Here is a 16,887-nt window from a genome sequence, read left to right as displayed (position 1 = left end):
AAACTAGAATGGTCAACATGCTAGTAAATCTTTGTGTCTTTGAAATACTGCTGTGGTACTGGATTTGCAATTACTTTCCAAGGAGCAATTGAACCTTATTGCATAACAAATACTGAGTGGGCAGGCACAGCACAAACCAACCATAACACTCCAATATAGGAGCCCAGGCAAGAGTGCAAAAATAAGTGCAGTCAAGCAAGAATAAACTATAATTTAGTTTTTGCATGGGAAGCGTTTCGTACATCAAGTTTTTATTGGATTTTGTTACTTCCGAGTGCATAATGCCAGGTTTGCTTTTAAACCTGCTTTGACTGATGCTGATGGGAAGTGAAAAAATATTTTTGGCTCAAGACACTCGTGAAGTTTATGCACCGTCAGAATCATTTGCATTTAGCAGTAGCTGGTCTACTTCTGCAACTACATATCAAGTCCATTCTAATATGTATCCGTTGGATGTACATACATCCACACAATCCACTTTGAACAATTAGTTTTTGGGGTAACAAACCATTTCTTATCTTAAATAAAAAACAATTTTCAGGTGCACCAAGAAAATCATTAACAGATGACAAAGTCAAAAAGATGGACCATCACCTGGTGCCATGTCTCCCACGAACTTCATCCCAGGCTGGGTGGGTGGAGGAGTTGGCAGCCCCAAAGGGTTTTGCTGCAGAGAGACAAGGGGAGAATCTCCCATAATCCCTGGTTTCTGCAACAAGACAATAAAGAGCAGCAGGTGTAAGCAAACTGGAATCAGTGCACACTCCAGGCACCAGAAGGATAGGCGTCAATTACCTTGCTGAGTCGGCAAGGATATACAACACCATACAAGTGCAGCACACAAAAGCCAACGCATGTCAGAAGAACATATTTCTTACGAGAACCCCCTTCTCCCCACAATTCATTCCATACCCACCAATGGCCAATGTGGAATTAGCAGCCAGCAAACAAAAGAAAGAAAACATTAAAAATGATCTCCCAGTCAGATCAGTCAAATCCATATACCTTCATCATGAGGTGGGCTTGGGAGTCCAGCAATACTCATTGAACCTGGGTTTATAATGGCCTTTTAACCAGTGACTCATCGGGTGTGATCAGTATAGAAAAGCAGAAGGCAGAAATTGCCAGATAAGATTAAACACAAATTTTTATGCACATTCTTCAGTGACTTAGTGCTACTGGATACAAGCTCACACCTTCACTGCATTTCATAATTCAGGTGAGTGGAGTGGCATAGGTGACCAGCAGTTACCATTCTTTAGTATTTTTCTTCACATTTTCTTCCACCATAAACAAATGGCTTCTGCCTTTACTGGGCAAGCATCCCCTTTTTATAAACAAGAAGGAAAACCTAGATTCTTCTGGGATCAGGTCCACTGACTGATACTGTAAACCACAAAATCAAAATGGCTGCTCAAAGTTCGACATTTTCCAAGAAGCTTTAGCCTAAATCGGCACAGCGGACCTTCAAGCTCCAGCAAGAGGCACTTCCTTGAGCATCATTTTTTCCATTTACTTCCGATGCCTTGCTTCCGATTCACGGCATGGCCTATTTAAGAGGCTATCTGAATGAATAATTGAAAAGGTTGCCTTTTGGTCATTAGCAATCTGGGCTGACCCCAGCACACTTAAGCATAGCAATATGTCTGAAAACTAAAATAACTCTTATTAACCTCGGGTGCCAAAGTAGGTAGTACAGAGAAAATCTCATATATAATGAACTTCCACTACTTAATTCCTTAAATAAAAACAGCCCCATCCTAGCAGATCACTCATGGCACGGGCTTGCCATTCAGCATTTAAGCACATAAGGGGAGGGCTGGTGTAGAAACTCCGATATCTACCTGCAATAAAACCTCAGTATGAAGCTATTATTTTCAACCAGAACATCACTACTGAAAATAGTCCAAGTCCATCTCGCTTTTCCAATGTGATCGATAGGCAATCTCTTTAGCTTTTAAACAATATACAAATTTAACAAGTCAAAGGGAGGGCTACTTCTCCTCTACTCTCCAACAATGAGACTGTACAAGCACAAGCTTGCTCAGAAAAACCATCACCCCAATTCAATAGTTTGATATTAAGACAGGATTTCAGCAACTCAGTCAACGCCCTCCTGATCAAATAGTACCAAAACACTAGATACTGTGCAAATGTCAACCATAGAAACAGTTCAAATACAAACCATTATCAATAAAATCTAATCTTTGCAATTTTGTAGTGCGAAAATAATAGTGATCGAACAACTGTATTCAAGGCCGTATTAAAGAAAGAAAGGCTGCGTCTGGCCTGTTGATATTGAAACCTGACTCTGAAAGAACCCTCAATCTGGTCTTACAATCTGAGATTATAGCATATTTTTCATTGGGGCATGCTATCCTTGCTACGTCCGAACAGTGTGGTGGGCTGTATCAACACAACACTTTGCAGCAGTAAACCAAGAAAAAAATTGTCAGCATTGGACAAACTGGAGAATCAGTTATCTTCTGCTACATTAGATAGAATGAGAGACATGCTTTAATAGAGATGACACGCAGTAGACAGGCACGCACACAAAAAAAATAATTAGTACCAGTCTATAGAATGTCAAAGCTGTAATCTGCACTGTTAAAGATAATTTGCCTCCCCCAACTAGTTCCTTTTAATCTCAAAAGACGGAGCACTGGCCACAATGCCTCAAATGTTAACACACCAAACTAGGCACAACACGCCAATCACAATGAACTTGGAGCACAACCTAACACTCACATGGAGAAGAGCCTGATTTTCCTTGTTCTGCATGAGTTGTGTCCATACCTGGTTCTGAAGCAACAGCGAGTTTCCAAGCAATGCATTCTGGGGCCAAAAGCATGGCAAGAAAGACCAGAAAGACAAAGTCACCAAAGGAAAAGAAGTTACGTTGCAAAAAAGAGCTAGGAAAACACATTATTTTGGGAACTAGCATTACAATTCTCTATATGGGCTTTGTACCTTGCATTAGGTAGCATGTTGCCCTTGAGCCATGTGTTAAGAGATTGTTCTACGTCCCTAGCTAGAACTGGTGTATTAGATGTAAGAACATTCAAATTTAAAGTATCTGGTCAATGTCCTACTCTTCAAAAAGATAGTCCTGTTCTGGCCAAATCAAACCGATAAAGGATATCAAATGTTCATTTTCTCTGAAAATGAACAGGTAGAAGGTTTAAAAATCATATATTGAACATACAAAAGCAGCAGCATAGCTGAATATCTTAATCTATTCCCAAAGGTGGCACAATTGTGGTGCAAAGAGCATCATTTACCAATGTAAAAACACTTGCATGGCGAGTACTGTAGCAAGGAAGCCAAGTAATCACACACAAGCAATTAAAATGAGCCTACTTAATTTCCTGAGGCATAGTAAAATAGCAATAACTGGGAGGAGGTGTGCGAGCCCACGTGCAACTGAACCTGCTGCACTTTCCACAGCTCTGCCCTTCTGTGTGGTACATAAAAACTCCATTTGCATTCATAAACTAATTTTCATGCTTCTTAAAAACTAAAAAACACACCAGTATAGCATAATTTGTAAGTGAGCAAATCTGGTTAGCAGGACAAGTTGTGAGCAATTGTTTAGGCCATAGGTGATCAACCAAAATCTTCAACTTTAAAAGGTGTTTAAAAACCTTTCATAGGTAGTTTGCCACCTAGGAAACTATCAGACCTATCGCTGTCAATGACGGAAGTGAATCAATTTTCAAGTTGGGAAAGGGGATATGATCCGGATGTTTCAGTGTAGGGCTAGTCCTTAGGATGAAATATTGTTACCAAGAGAAAAGCCGAAGAAATTTAAACAGAGCAAAAAGCAGGTTACATTTTTGCTTCAAAAATGCATAGTGGCTACGTTTCCATGTTTGTAAAGATTTACAGATGCAAGTCCTCCTGGAAATCCAGAACAGCTGTAGATTTTCATGTAAAGATTTCTTTATAAATTCACATAAAATGGAAAAATTGAAAAAAAGGAAATGTAATCCAAACACAAGAGCAGCGTTCTCCGTGGACAAGGCTCAAAGGGTTCCTAATTGCACAGAGACCATATCGGGAAGTTGGTAAAGTGTTACTGAAATGGATTAGATCAGCCTTTTTTCCCCAATCAAAGCCCTTAAGACTTTATACAGGGTTAAGAAAATAATCCTGTACAAAGCCAAAGGGCAAAAAACTGTTTTCCAAGACTGATAATACTGCAAGACGGATCTATAGCCAACATTTTAATTTCTTTCAATTCCAAGTACTTTTTTGAGGGGTTCGCCCACCAGTACACATCCACTTTTCCCTAACTGGAGACACTTCCATTTACTTAGTCTCCCCCCTCCCCCGGAAGAGGTGGGGGCATTCCAAAAGCATTTCTTTCCATCTGTGTTGCTAGAAGTAAGGCACACAACAAGATCACATTAGTCCACAGACTTCTGAGAGTTCCTTCGGTTTCTCAGGCCCAGCACTCTCAGGACAATTTAGACCCCTTCTCCTAAGGCTGCACATTAAGCAAACCATACTTCAAACTCGGACGCAACATTTTCTTGCTGACAAATTTTGATATCAAGTGACAATGTAGAAGTTTCAAATATTTTAATCTACTTAGTCTGCAACTCATGCATTGTTTATAAGGGTACCCAAGGACAAAAAGGAAATAACGTTGGCTAGACTCTATTGCAAAGAGGCATCATCCCATGTCCATCCCCCATATAAATATTCTAAGAAGAGTGGGACTTCAATAATCAAACATCTTGCCCAACCCTCTAACATCTCAGACCAGCAAACTCAGCCACCCCTGGGAGCGATGTAGGCCAAGCTAAGAAGAATATGGTACTGCAGGGCCTGAGGACAAAGCAGAGCCTCACCAGACTCATCCAAGACAAATTAAAGCCTCCCCGATGTGCTTACAGATCCACCAGCCTCTCCAGGACATGGGTTAGCACTCTTAAAATCTTGGAAAAATGAAAATCGGCGTTTTAGTCTGTACAAAGGAAACAGGTAGGGTGTGAAAAAAAAAGTGATGTAGAGAGGTATTTTTCCGCATCCCCAACAGAATGTTGTCTTCCAATAGGCTATATTATAAGAATTTTGAGAAGTGCCTGGTGAATGGCAAGTGCATGGTGAAGCTGTAAGTATTTATGGAATTGGGTTTTAGGTAGTGTAGGAAGCTGGCTCAGTATAGGATATTGCCACTAGGTGGTAATACCATACACATTGTCCAAAGGTTCCCCAAGTGTACAGGCCTAAATGTAAAATCCAAAGTGCTCCATTAGTGGTAGTGTGGGCAAGCAGCCAGAGCAGACATAGGCCCAACACAGAGGAGTTTAAGACATTTATTGCACACACCATCAATGATGGACACTACTAAACAAAGATGTAAAGCAATTTTACAAAATTATACTTGGTTTTTACTTTATTTTAAGACCCAGGCCTTTTTAATAAGGTAAGTTTTTAATTAATAAATACTTTTCACTTTAAAAATACAAAGCAAACAAAAAAAAAAATAATAATAACCTTTTCACACTGTCCATGTTATCCTATGGGGTAAACAATGTCGCGGGTAAACAGGTAAGAATCAAACTTACAATTTCAGTCTTTGGGGCCAAGTCAACAAGGGCCAGGGGTCAGGTAAGTACTAAAACTGCACCACCAGCGGCATAGGGGCCGGCCGTGTGCAGAGGTCAAAATCGGGGCTCGATACAATGCTTTCCAGAGGGTGCCTGGAGCCACACTGCTTGCAGTTAGGTAAATCTGTTGGAGATGCCAAGCTTTGGTGGTTAGCACAAGAACGGGCGGAGGGAGGGGGCAAAGCAGCACTAAACCTACACCACCGGCTGCACAGGGGCAGCAGGGTGAAATTAGAAATCAGGCGTCCAATGCTTTTCAATGAGAATTTTCCAAACGGCAAAGAGGCTGCAGGCGCAGCACCAGAGATCGCAGGAGGAAGACCAACAGCAGAGGTAAGTTGAGATGTAAGGTGGGGGGGTGGAGGGGGGATGGGGTAGTAGGAATACCGTTGGTTTAGCTCACCAAGCCCAGGGGCTTCAGGTGCAGGGGTGGATTTTGACGTCGGAGTCTTCTTACCAGAGCCAGTCGTGGGAAGCCTCTGGATTCACATTGCAGGTGCCATCATGGAGGGCAGGATCGATGGGGAGACTTCACTGCACAGGTAAGCCACTCAAACTCGGCCCATGGGCGTCGGGTACACAGTGGGCTGGGGACGTGGATATACATGGACCCGCAGTCGGTTTCTTCTAGACAGGTCCGCTGGAGACAGTCCTCCCTGGAGTTTTGGAGGTCGCTGATGCAAGACATGTGGCAGGGTTGTCGAAGCGGGAGACAGGCAGATAGGAATGAGGCCAAGGCAATGGTCTTCTCGCTTCTGCTGTAGGGTGTCTTCTTTCTTCTTAGATTGTCTCAGATCTGAGACCAAGGTCTGGGGAGCCACCTAAATCCTAAATTTAGGAAGCGTTCTAGGAGAGTAGCAGGTAGGGTCAATGGGCACCTTACCTAGGGTGACAACAACGTCTATTATGCCACCCTCCTGTGGGAGGGGGCATAGCCCTGATTGAAGGCACCCCATCTTTAAGATGGTAGGGGATTAAAAGTTATGACTCATCTCGCTTCCCCACCTAAGGGGTGAAGTTGGCAGTGATGTACACGCCTATCTTTAATTTTCCAGCCGGTTTTCCTGCCCAAAATGGGGGTGTAAACCAGGGACTGTCATCTGCTTCTAGCAGCAGAGATGGGGTGGGGGGGGGGGGGGGGGTCGCATTACAAAGGAGGCAGGCCTTTGAAGCTTCCCTCTTTGAGCACTGGCCCATCCTTTGGGAGGTAGCATGACACCTCTGCCGAGGATGTGCATAGTTTCTGGTGCCTGAGAGCAGGGGTCTCCACGCAGGTGTCCAGAAACAGGTATGGTAGTGGATGGCTGCCTACAACCGGTCAGAGACCAATCAATCAATCATGGCATTTATAAAGCGCGCTACTCACCCGGGAGGGTCTCAAGGCGCTGGGGGAGGGGGTATGTTACTGCTCGAACAGCCAGGTCTTGAGCTGCTTCCTGAAGAAGAGATGGTCCTGGGTTCGCCGAAGGTGGGTGGGGAGGGAGTTCCAGGTCTTGGCTGCCAGGTAGGAGAAGGATCTTCCTAAGGCAGTGGCTCTGCGGATGCGTGGTACGGTGGTGAGAGCGTGGCTGGTTGATGGTAGCGGGTGGGTGGGCATGTAGAAGGTCATGCGGTCGTTGAGGTACTTGGGGCCCAGGTCGTGGAGAGCCTTGTGTGCGTGGGTGAGGAGTCTGAACGTGATTCTCTTGCTGACGGGGAGCCAGTGCAGGTCTTTCAGGTGTCCAGTGATGTGGCTGTGTCAGGGGATGTCCAGGATGAGTCGTGCGGAGGCGTTCTGGATGCGCTGGAGTCTTTTTTGAAGTTTGGCTGTGGTTCCGGCGTAGAGGGTGTTCCCGTAGTTCAGCCGCCTGGTGACGAGTGCCTGGGTGACGGTCTTCTTGGTTGCAGTGGGGATCCATCTGAAGATCTTGCGGAGCATGCGCAGGGTGTTGAAGCACGAAGATGAGACGGCGTTGACTTATCTGGTCATCGACAGGGAGGAGTCCAGGATGAAGCCCAGGTTGCGTGCGTGGTCTGTTGGCTTGGGAGCGGTGCCCAGGGCCGGGGGCCACCATGAGCCGTCCCAGGCGGAGGGTGATCCCAGGATGAGGACTTCCGTCTTGTCTGAGTTCAGTTTAAGGCGGATGTTCCTCATCCAGTCGGCGACGTCTTTCATCCCGTCGTGTAGGTTGGCTCTGGCGGCGGTGGGGTCATTGGTGAGGGAGAGGATCAGCTGGGTGTCGTCGGCGTAGGAGATGATGTTGAGGTTGTGTTGGCGTGCGATGGCTGCGAGGGGGCTCATGTAGACGTTGAAGAGGGTTGGACTGAGTGAAGATCCTTGTGGAATGCCGCAGATGACTTCGGTGGCCTCGGATCTGAACGGGGGGGAGGCGGACTCTCTGGGTTCTTCCGGCGAGGAACGAGATGATCCATTTCAGTGCTTTCTCTCGGATTCCGATGTTGCTGAGGCGCTTCACTAGGGTGCGGTGGCAGACTGTGTCGAACGCCGCAGAGAGGTCCAAGAGGATGAGGGCTGCTGTTTCCCCGTTGTCGGTTAGGGTTCTGATGTCGTCGGTAGCTGCGATTAGGGTGGTCTCGGTGCTGTGGTTGGCCCGAAACCCGGACTGCGAGGGGTCCAGGGATCCATTCGTCTCGAGGAAGGCGGCAAGCTGTCTGTTGACGGTCTTCTCGATGACTTTGGCCGGGAAGGGAAGGAGCGAGATGGGACGGTAGTTCTTGAGGTCGGTGGGGTCCGCCGTTGGTTTCTTCAGGAGGGCGGTAAGCTCGGCGTGCTTCCAGCTCTCCGGGAAGGTGGCGGTGTGGAAGGAGGAGTTGATGTCCCGGAGATGGGGTGCGATGATGGCGTCTGCTTTGTTGAAGACGTGGTGTGGGCAGGGGTCGGTTGGTGATCCGGAGTGGATGGAGTTCATCGTGCGGGTGGTGTCTTCGGTGTTGATCGGGTCCAGTTGCGGAGGGTGGTGGTGGCGGGCGTTGGTTCGGCGGTAGGGTGCGTGGTCTGTGCGTCGAAGCTGTTATGTATGTCGGTGATCTTGCGGTGGAAGAACGTGGCGAGTGAGTTGCAGAGGTCTTGCGAGGGGGTGATGTCATTGTTTCCGGCGCTGGGGTTGGAGAACTCTTTGACGATGCTGAAAAGTTCCTTGCTGTCGTGGGCGTTGTTGTCCAGTCATCTTTGAGTGCAGACTTCTTGGTGGCGCGGATCAGCTGGTGGTGTTTGCGGGTGGCGTGCTTGAGGGCGGTCATGTTGTCTGTAGTTGGGTCTTTGCGCCAAGCTTTCTCGATGGTACGGCAGTACTTCTTAGATTCCTTGAGTTCGTTGGTGAACCAAGGGGTTTTCTTGCTGCCGGGTCTGCTGGGAGGGTTTTTAGCGGTGCGAGGTCGTCGGCGCAGGCGGTCAGCCACTTGGCGAGGTTGCTGGCTGCTTCGTTTGGGTCCGTTGTGTTGGTGGGTGTGTTCTGGCTGAGGGAGGCGGTGAGCTGCTCGGCGGTGATCTTGCTCCAGCTCCGGCGGGGAACCTGTTGCGGGTGGTGGTGGGTCGCAGTCTTTCTGAGACCATACCAGGGTTGGTAGGAATTGAGGGGGCACCTCTGAGGTGCCCTCTGGGTAGATGGTACAATATAAATCTCACATTGGCATCATTTTTTTAAAGGAGTAGTTTGGTACTAAACACTCCTGTATTCAGTGAAGCCATCATGATGCTGTGGAATTAGAGGGGTTAAGTGGCCGGCAAGGTACTCTCTGTGGCTTCACTGGAACATACAATATTGGGAAATGGTTCCTAATATTGTAGGGACATATCTGCTCATGCAGATATGTACTCCACTGTAGTATAGTGAACCCTGCCTTAGGGCTGGGAGTCCCGCTAGATTAGTGACTTGGTAAAGCCGACAGGCAGTGCTAGCTAGCATGGCACCGAGGCAGGGTGCCATGCCAACTTTGGCGTTTTCTCCCTCACAGGGACATGCTGGCTGCAAGGGCAGTGGAAAAAAATAAAAAATGGTAACTAATAACGGTTTTAACAAAAGAGACATCTTAATACATTTGAAAAGTCAAGCAGACTCTTAAACAATATATTTACAAAAGCATTGCTCTAGATAACCCTACCACGTGGGAAAATATAGGACGCTGATGGATCCTAGTAACAAGTGCAAATTCACCCACTTCATTTCCAATATATCAGAGATAAGAGGAGGTTTCTAAGAGATCAAGACCCAGATGTGTTACAGGCAGCTAAGAAATTTAAATGAAAAAGGAAGAGAGCTGGAAAAACCAAGTCAGGGAATTATGTGGGGCAGGAAAATGGGTGTCAATGTAAATGTGTACCCAAGGACTCATAGATGAGATGTGTGAAATTAACAGCACAGTGCGAAACTACCCCCATGTACAGAAAATATACATTTTAAGATGACCCCTGTCTGATTTATATACCTGTTGCACTTGAGCCTGGTTCTGAAGCAGCAACTGAAGAAGTGCGGTTGAAAGAGCAGGATTGTTCAGCATCGGAACTGGAGGGGCTGCGCCAAGCAGACCTAAAAATATGGAGACATTAGAGGCGCTTCTTTCATGTTCACAAAGGAGAAACCGTTTCCATCACAGCTCAACATTGCAATAATCAACACAAACATGCATTTTCCACACAAACATGTGGCGTGTTGAGCTACACTGGTTGAGGATCATGGCACAGGAGCCAATAAGGAGAGAGCTTTTGATTGGGAGAGTGGGTGAGAAACACTCACTGCTGCATGACATTTCAAGCAGAGAACTGCAAGTAATATTGGGACTGGCAGGATAGGATGACGGTCATTACAGAAAAAAACAGGCAGTGGAAAAGCCAAAAGTCTTGCCACTATGTGCAATATATAGCACACTTTCTCCCCTGACTTTAGCCATGTTCAACAGCAGCCAAGCCACCCCTTGCCTTCAGCTTACCTAGCAGACTAAGGGAGAAAACGGGGATCCTGCCTGTGGGCTCCCACACATTCCCGATCCAACAAGAAGCCTGCCTTCCAGGGCCTCTGTAGCTAGCCCTCACTACACGATTCCAAGTTAATGCTCTGCTCTTACAGCCGACAGATCACTGACACAATCCGTACTACTCCCATTTCTATAATCATGAAAGAATGGCTTACACCCCCACTCACTGCTGCCAACAGAAGCTGGTAAGAGCCCTGCATGCTGTTTTCTGAGGTTTGTGAGGGCTGCTCACATGACACCATGCTTTCAGTCCTCTGCTTGAATTTAACGGAGTGCATTTTGGGGTTTGTCATATTAGATTACTTATTTTAAACTAATTGGAAGACCCGTTATCAGTGATTTTGGAAAATTTGAGCATACTACCGCTCTTCTAGGCAGGCTTTTGTGAATGTACTACAAACACAACTAGTTAATTTACTTTTGCCCTTTAAAGTCAAGATTGTCAAATAGAGAGGAGTATTAGTGAAGCTCATAAAAACTGATAGCAGATTTGACATTCAAACACACACCCTTGTTGAGTGTATCTGTATTTGGCAGCTTCACCAGCTTAATGAATATTTATTTATTTTGAAAGTTTTATATAGCGCGAACAAGATCTTTGCAGATAACAGAGCGCTTTACAAAGGCCAGGGGTAAGTCATTGGTAGGGTGGGTACAAGAGGGAGCATGGTTAGGAAGGTAGGTCATCAATGCAAGTAGTACAAATAAGAGGGAGCATGAACAATCAGGTAGGTCAATAGTACAAGTAAAACACATGTGCAAAGGGATCAAACAGGTAGTACATTCCTTAAAGGGTCAATAATACTCTTCTTCGGATAGGTCACATTGGTAGGGTAAGGGGTGTCCAGTAGGCAAAGGGACAAAAGGCTGGATCAACTAGATAAAACGTTTAACTCAACTGATATGCACATCTCTGCAGCAGGAACATTAACGGACTGGGCAATGGTCAAATTAAACACATTTGTGAAAAGAAGACCATCAACATCGCACTTAGCTGCTAAATAGAAATAAGGCAAAGAACAAAGGGGGCATCATCCAGAAATTACATATTTTGCGTAGGGCTACCATTGCTCCAAATCATGAAAATACCTCCTGGTGCTGCAAAGTCACAGTAACGTGATACATTCTGCCAGCTACACCCTCTGTCGGACCGGGTGGCCAAGCTAAAGGGCGGAGGGGCGTACAGGGGGTATATTATGACAGATCTGAGGGAGTGGAAAACAAAATGAAAGAGTTATTGAAAAGAAAGCTGTAAGACCTTGAAGAGGAAATAACTCAGGCTTCCTGCCCCGCATCTCCCCTCCCAGCCCATGCTAGGAAGCAATTCGTAGGCTGGAGAAGGCAGCAAGTAGCAGGGGGAGGTAAGTGAGGGAAGGCAGGGCACCAGTGTGTGCAAAGTGGTAAAAAGAATGTAAAATAAAAAGTGGGTAGGGGGGGAGCAAGGCAATGCGGAGGACGAGGTCCGAAACCACAGGTAGGGCAGGGTGGTGAAATATGCAAAGTGACAGGGACAACAGACTAGTTTATCTTTAAACAAAACTGTGTTTACCTTCAACACAGCCTGTACCGCATATGCTATGTGTAACCTTTAAAACAACCCTGTACATCACATACGTGTTTACCTTTGCATTATGTTGTGTTATATGGATATATCAGGCCAGCGAACATCCTAGTAATGTAGTTTAACGGTACCAGCCTATATATAAAGCTACAGAGGGATGGAGAATAGAAAGTTCAAGTTGAGGCAAGTAAAAACTTGGTTATAAATCATAGAGGTCCGATGTCGGTGTCCAAGTGGGCTCATCGATTAAGGCGTTTACTTTGGGGCCATCAGGCTGTTTTTAGCTTGTTTCTGAAGTCTCACTGATTTGGGACAGTAGAAGAGGGACAGCAAATAACAGAGAATAGAGAGACAGACAGCCAATAAGGAGTTGGCAGTGGAAGAGAAGCGCATGCTGGAGAGACAGCAACATTGAGCTGGGAGAGGGAAGGCAGCCAGCGCGGGGGAGACCTGCACGACGGAAACAGCAAGAAAACAATGTACTCTTGTAAGAGATTGAAAAAGAAAAAAAGTGTGCCTGAAAAGGGAGCAGTTAGGGACACAAGTAATGGGTCCATGCTACGGGGGAGGGACAAATCCAAGAAGAGGAAGTTAAGCCTACAAGCGCTGCCACATTAGAAGTAAGCAAATGAGTGACAATGACACCAAACAATGGAACGTAATAGGCGGGCTCTAAGCGAACACATCTAGACGAGACTGTGCATGCGCCATCTAGCCGAGACCTAAAAAAAAAAAGCAATGGAATGAAAAGTTGTCCCGAACAGGGTGGGAGGTGTTAGCCATATATTATACAGTGGTACCGCTGGCATACAACCAAAATTAGGAGGAAGGCATACAGGTGAGCTAGTTGAGCACATGTCAAGTGAAAGACATTTGTGTTTTGGGAACCACACAACATCTAGAACAGACAAGGACTTTAATCATATGCTTACCCTGCTTCCCTACAACTGCTCCATGCAGCAGAGGGTTTAGTAAGAGCTGTAATGATGCTGGGCCCCCTAGGTTGTTCAAGATCTGAAGCATGTTTGGCTCTGGGAGAAGTCCCTTCCCACGGTTGAAAGCCTGAGAATACAAAAGTGGCACAAAGATTTTACCAAATGAAATTAATCTCCAATTGTTCCAAAAGTGTACAGTCAAATTCTACAGCTTTGTTTTTAAAGACACAAGTGGGTGACCTGCGTTACTCAAGGGAGGTTAGGCAATCAAAAGTGCTCCCTTTTGCATGGTTACCAGCTAACATGTTTGCCAGATGCTGGTTGCCAACTTGAATGAGTGGGTGTGCTAGGATCCTGCTAACCAGGCCCCAGCACCTGTGTTCTTTCCTAAAACTGTACCTTTGTACACACAATTGGCACCCTTCTGGGCCACAAGTCCTTTGTAAAAGGTAGCTCTGGTACCCTAGTAACTCTGGTACCAAGGAACTTAGCATGTATTAGGCCACCATCACCTTCACCTTGCCATTGCAGACTGGGTGTATTGGTGCACACCAAACTTAAGAGTCGACATGGCACACGCCCCTGTGTGCTATGCCAACCAACACTGCCTGGGGCATGGACAAGTCACCCCTCTTACAGGCCTTACAGCCCTAAAGGCAGGGTGCACCATACCCAGGTGAGGGCGTAGCTGAATATGCCACTACGGCATCTGTGACATTCATAGACATTGTAAGTGCAGTGAAGCCGTTTTAAATGCTTGAGCTGGGAGTTTATCAACACAAACTTTAAAGCTCCATGATGGCTTTACAGAAGTCTGGGAAGTTTGGTATCAAACTTCCCAGCACATTAACCCACAATAATGCCAGTGTTTTATTTAATGACAAATGCAAACAGAGGGCATCTTAGAGATGCCCCCTGAAAAACGGCCAACTCTGATGTGGCTTCTTACTGGCTCCCAGCTATCTGCCACCACCAGACAGGTGTCTGGACCCCTGGGCAGAGAACCCTCTGATTTCTGGGTCTGGAACCCAAACAGATCCTGAGCAGAGGCGTTCGGTCTCCTCCCCCAGAATGGGCCTCCCCCAGAATGGGCAGGTTCCTCGAAGAGAGAGCCTCAAAGGCCTGCTACTTGGTTAGCTGCCCCCAGCCTTTTGCTGCTATCAGTAAGTGGCTTCCACAGGTTCAAACTCCCAGTTTGGCAGCGAGAATATACGGGAAACCTATCAAGAAAGGAGGTGTGTCCATGTATTTATTTTAAGAGTTTTATATAGCGCTGGCTAGACCCGGAGGTATCAGAGCGCTTTACACGAGGTTCCACAAAATTACAAGATTACATCAGTTCCAATTTGCATCAGTGGCTAGACAATCAATTACAAGAGCATAGAAAACGAGATAAGTGAAGTGTAGAGGGAAAGGGGGTAAGGGGGTAAGGGTAAAGGGGTGGGAGGGAGATACGGCATAAAGACTTAAAAAAGTCAGCCCAAAGTCCGGCTGGGTAGGTGACGGTCGAGGGGGAAGTCCCAAAACCTATCTCCTCTATAGCTATCGGGTAGCTCCATCGGGCTTTGGCCAAGTAGCTAGGTCTTAATGGGAAACATTTAAAGAACATGGAGGGCAAAGTAAATGGAGCGTAGAGGTGAGGGGACAAGGAAGGTGAGAGGGAGGATAGGGGGTTAGAGACAACGAGGAGAGACAAAATGAAGTCTGGCTTAAGACCGACTGGGTAGGTGACGTCCAAGGAGGGAATCCCCAACCTGTCTCCCCTATAGCTAAACAAGGTAGCTCCATCAGGCATCAGACAAAATAGCTAGATCTCAAATGACGAGGGAAAATTCACAGGTAAACAGGGTGGGCACTAGGGCCAGGAACAGGAAGGGGCCGAGGTCAGTAGCAGGAAAGTGGAGAGGAGTAGAGCGGGTGGGGGGTAGGTAGTTTGGTAACAGTTACATGGTTACAAACAGTTACTGGGGCATGGTGATGCATACTAAAAAAAAAAAAAAAATAGCAATGTTACAAAAGGTACATGATACAAGACTAATGTGGCATGGGAGGAAGAGGGGAGAGGTAAGGGAACAGAGGTAGGGGTAGAGACGAGGAGAACTATGTCCAAAGTCCGGCTGGGTCTTCACTCTGTTCCTCTGAGGACCCAGAGGTCTCTGGCTTTTGACCTCCCACTTATCTAGTGCCTCCTGGGCCTCTGACTGGGGTTTGTTCGCCTTTGTGCTGCAGCCGCCACGTTGGGATCAGGCGCGCCGAAAGAGGGAATTTGCTCCATACTTGATGTTGCCTCCTTGTCTGTAGCTGGGAGTTACTGGCGTTGGAGCGCAGGTAAGTGCGCCACCATTGAAAGCGCCACGTACACAACGCACAGGTAAGTGCGCCCCAGCTGAAAGCGCCACGTACATAACTCCTCCGGATCACTCAGTGCCCCGCCATCCACAGCAACCATGACAGCATACCCTGCAACACCTCTAGTACCGTCCCAGTTCCTCCTGTCCTATATTCGATCGCTTAAAGAGCGCAATATGGACGGTGAAATCAACACTGTATAGTCCGGTGTTTGTGCCACGCGCTTCACTTGGCGCGGGACAGCGTGGCCCCTCCACGCACGGCTGCCGCGATCTGCACGCTGCCCCCAGCAGCCACTTTTGGTAAAGTCTGCATGTGCATCTTTGTGGTGAAGAAGCTCCACGTCATAATTTGCAGATGTGTTAGCATGCTGCTCTTCCTTCATGGGGATGTTAGTGATGGTGGTTGAAGCCAAGTCAAAGTGGTGCTGTACTAAGATGTTTCGTTAGCCAGTCACTTAAGAAGGGGTACACTTGGAGTTTTCACCCAGACCAGAGAACATGTCTTTTGTTGACAAAAATAGTCGGAGATTAAGCAGGCAGACCAGCAGCAGCTCCAGTGACTTCACGGGATAGTCCAGCAGAGTGCTCTTTTTCTACCAAGAACGTAATTTTCAAAGATAATTCCAGCTATTGTTCCCCCTTTTCAAACCCTGCACCATCGCCTATCCATCTTTGTCAACCCCATCCCTCGTGGAGGCAACCTCAGAGTCCCCGCCATCTTGGAGATGGGGGACCCCTACAATCAGAACGAGGCCTATGCCTTCCTTCAACTGGGGGGTGGCCTACTAGGGGGCGGAGACACCCCAGAGAAGGGCCCCATTGGTCCCAACCTGCACACCGCTGTAACGCCCCTAAATCTAGCATTTAGGGGCACCCCTGAATCTTGCCACTTCATATTTGATGCGACAAGAAGGACTGAAGAGCAGTGCTGTAGAGGAGGACAACGACAACTGCTTTGGCCCCAACCCTGCTTATCTGAAATCCCTGCAAGCTGAACCCGGTGTGTCCTGCAGCCTCCAAGAACTCTGGAGACTTGCCCTGCCTTCCCAGAGAACTCTGATCTCCCGTGGACACCGGATTTGCACAACACCAACCCAAGCCAGGACTCCAGATACAACTGGATCTGCGAGTCCGGACCACTCTGCACCCGGCCGCCCCTGGTGGTGGTGTGAACTTGGTGCCAACCTGGGACCCCTCCACCCCTTTTGCCCAGACTTACACTAGGAGCTTGACATCCGATACGGAGTGGCCTGCTGTGAGAAGTTCTCAACTGAGGTGCCTGCTTGTCCCACTGGCTAACATTGGCACCCTGCACTCACCCACCCTAGTGTCACTGGTGGTGCCCTTTGAGTGCCAACCTGAACCTCAGGGGACCTTGGTTCTACCCTCCAAAACTCCAACCCCAAAAATGTTTACTTGCGTGTAAACTAACACTTAGTTTTTCTCCATAA

General features: G+C 47.0%; 1 protein-coding gene across 8 annotated transcripts in view; it reads right to left on the bottom strand.

The window, feature by feature from the left end:
- Positions 1-16,887, bottom strand: part of RAVER1 (ribonucleoprotein, PTB binding 1) — a 317,338-nt gene that overhangs the window by 252,812 nt on the left and 47,639 nt on the right. For 4 of the 8 annotated variants that reach the window (XR_013610968.1, XM_078689186.1, XM_078689187.1 and 1 more), the window contains exons 5-8: positions 13,083-13,212; positions 10,044-10,144; positions 2,749-2,835; positions 595-709 (exon numbers count right to left, since the gene is read on the bottom strand). Coding sequence is in view for 6 of the 8 variants with exons in the window: in XM_078689186.1 (XP_078545312.1) it covers positions 595-709; positions 2,749-2,835; positions 10,044-10,144; positions 13,083-13,212 (433 nt within the window). In the remaining 2 variants the exon portion in view is untranslated. The remainder of the gene's footprint in view (positions 1-594; positions 710-2,748; positions 2,836-10,043; positions 10,145-13,082; positions 13,213-16,887) is intronic. The other 4 variants (XR_013610969.1, XM_078689189.1, XM_078689190.1 and 1 more) reach the window with 1 other exon arrangement.

Source organism: Lissotriton helveticus, chromosome 1_1 (genome assembly GCF_964261635.1).
Source record: "Lissotriton helveticus chromosome 1_1, aLisHel1.1, whole genome shotgun sequence".
Classification (NCBI taxonomy): Eukaryota; Metazoa; Chordata; class Amphibia; order Caudata; family Salamandridae; genus Lissotriton; species Lissotriton helveticus.
Note: the sequence above shows the minus strand (reverse complement) of the source record. Positions and strands in the feature narration are given on the sequence as shown.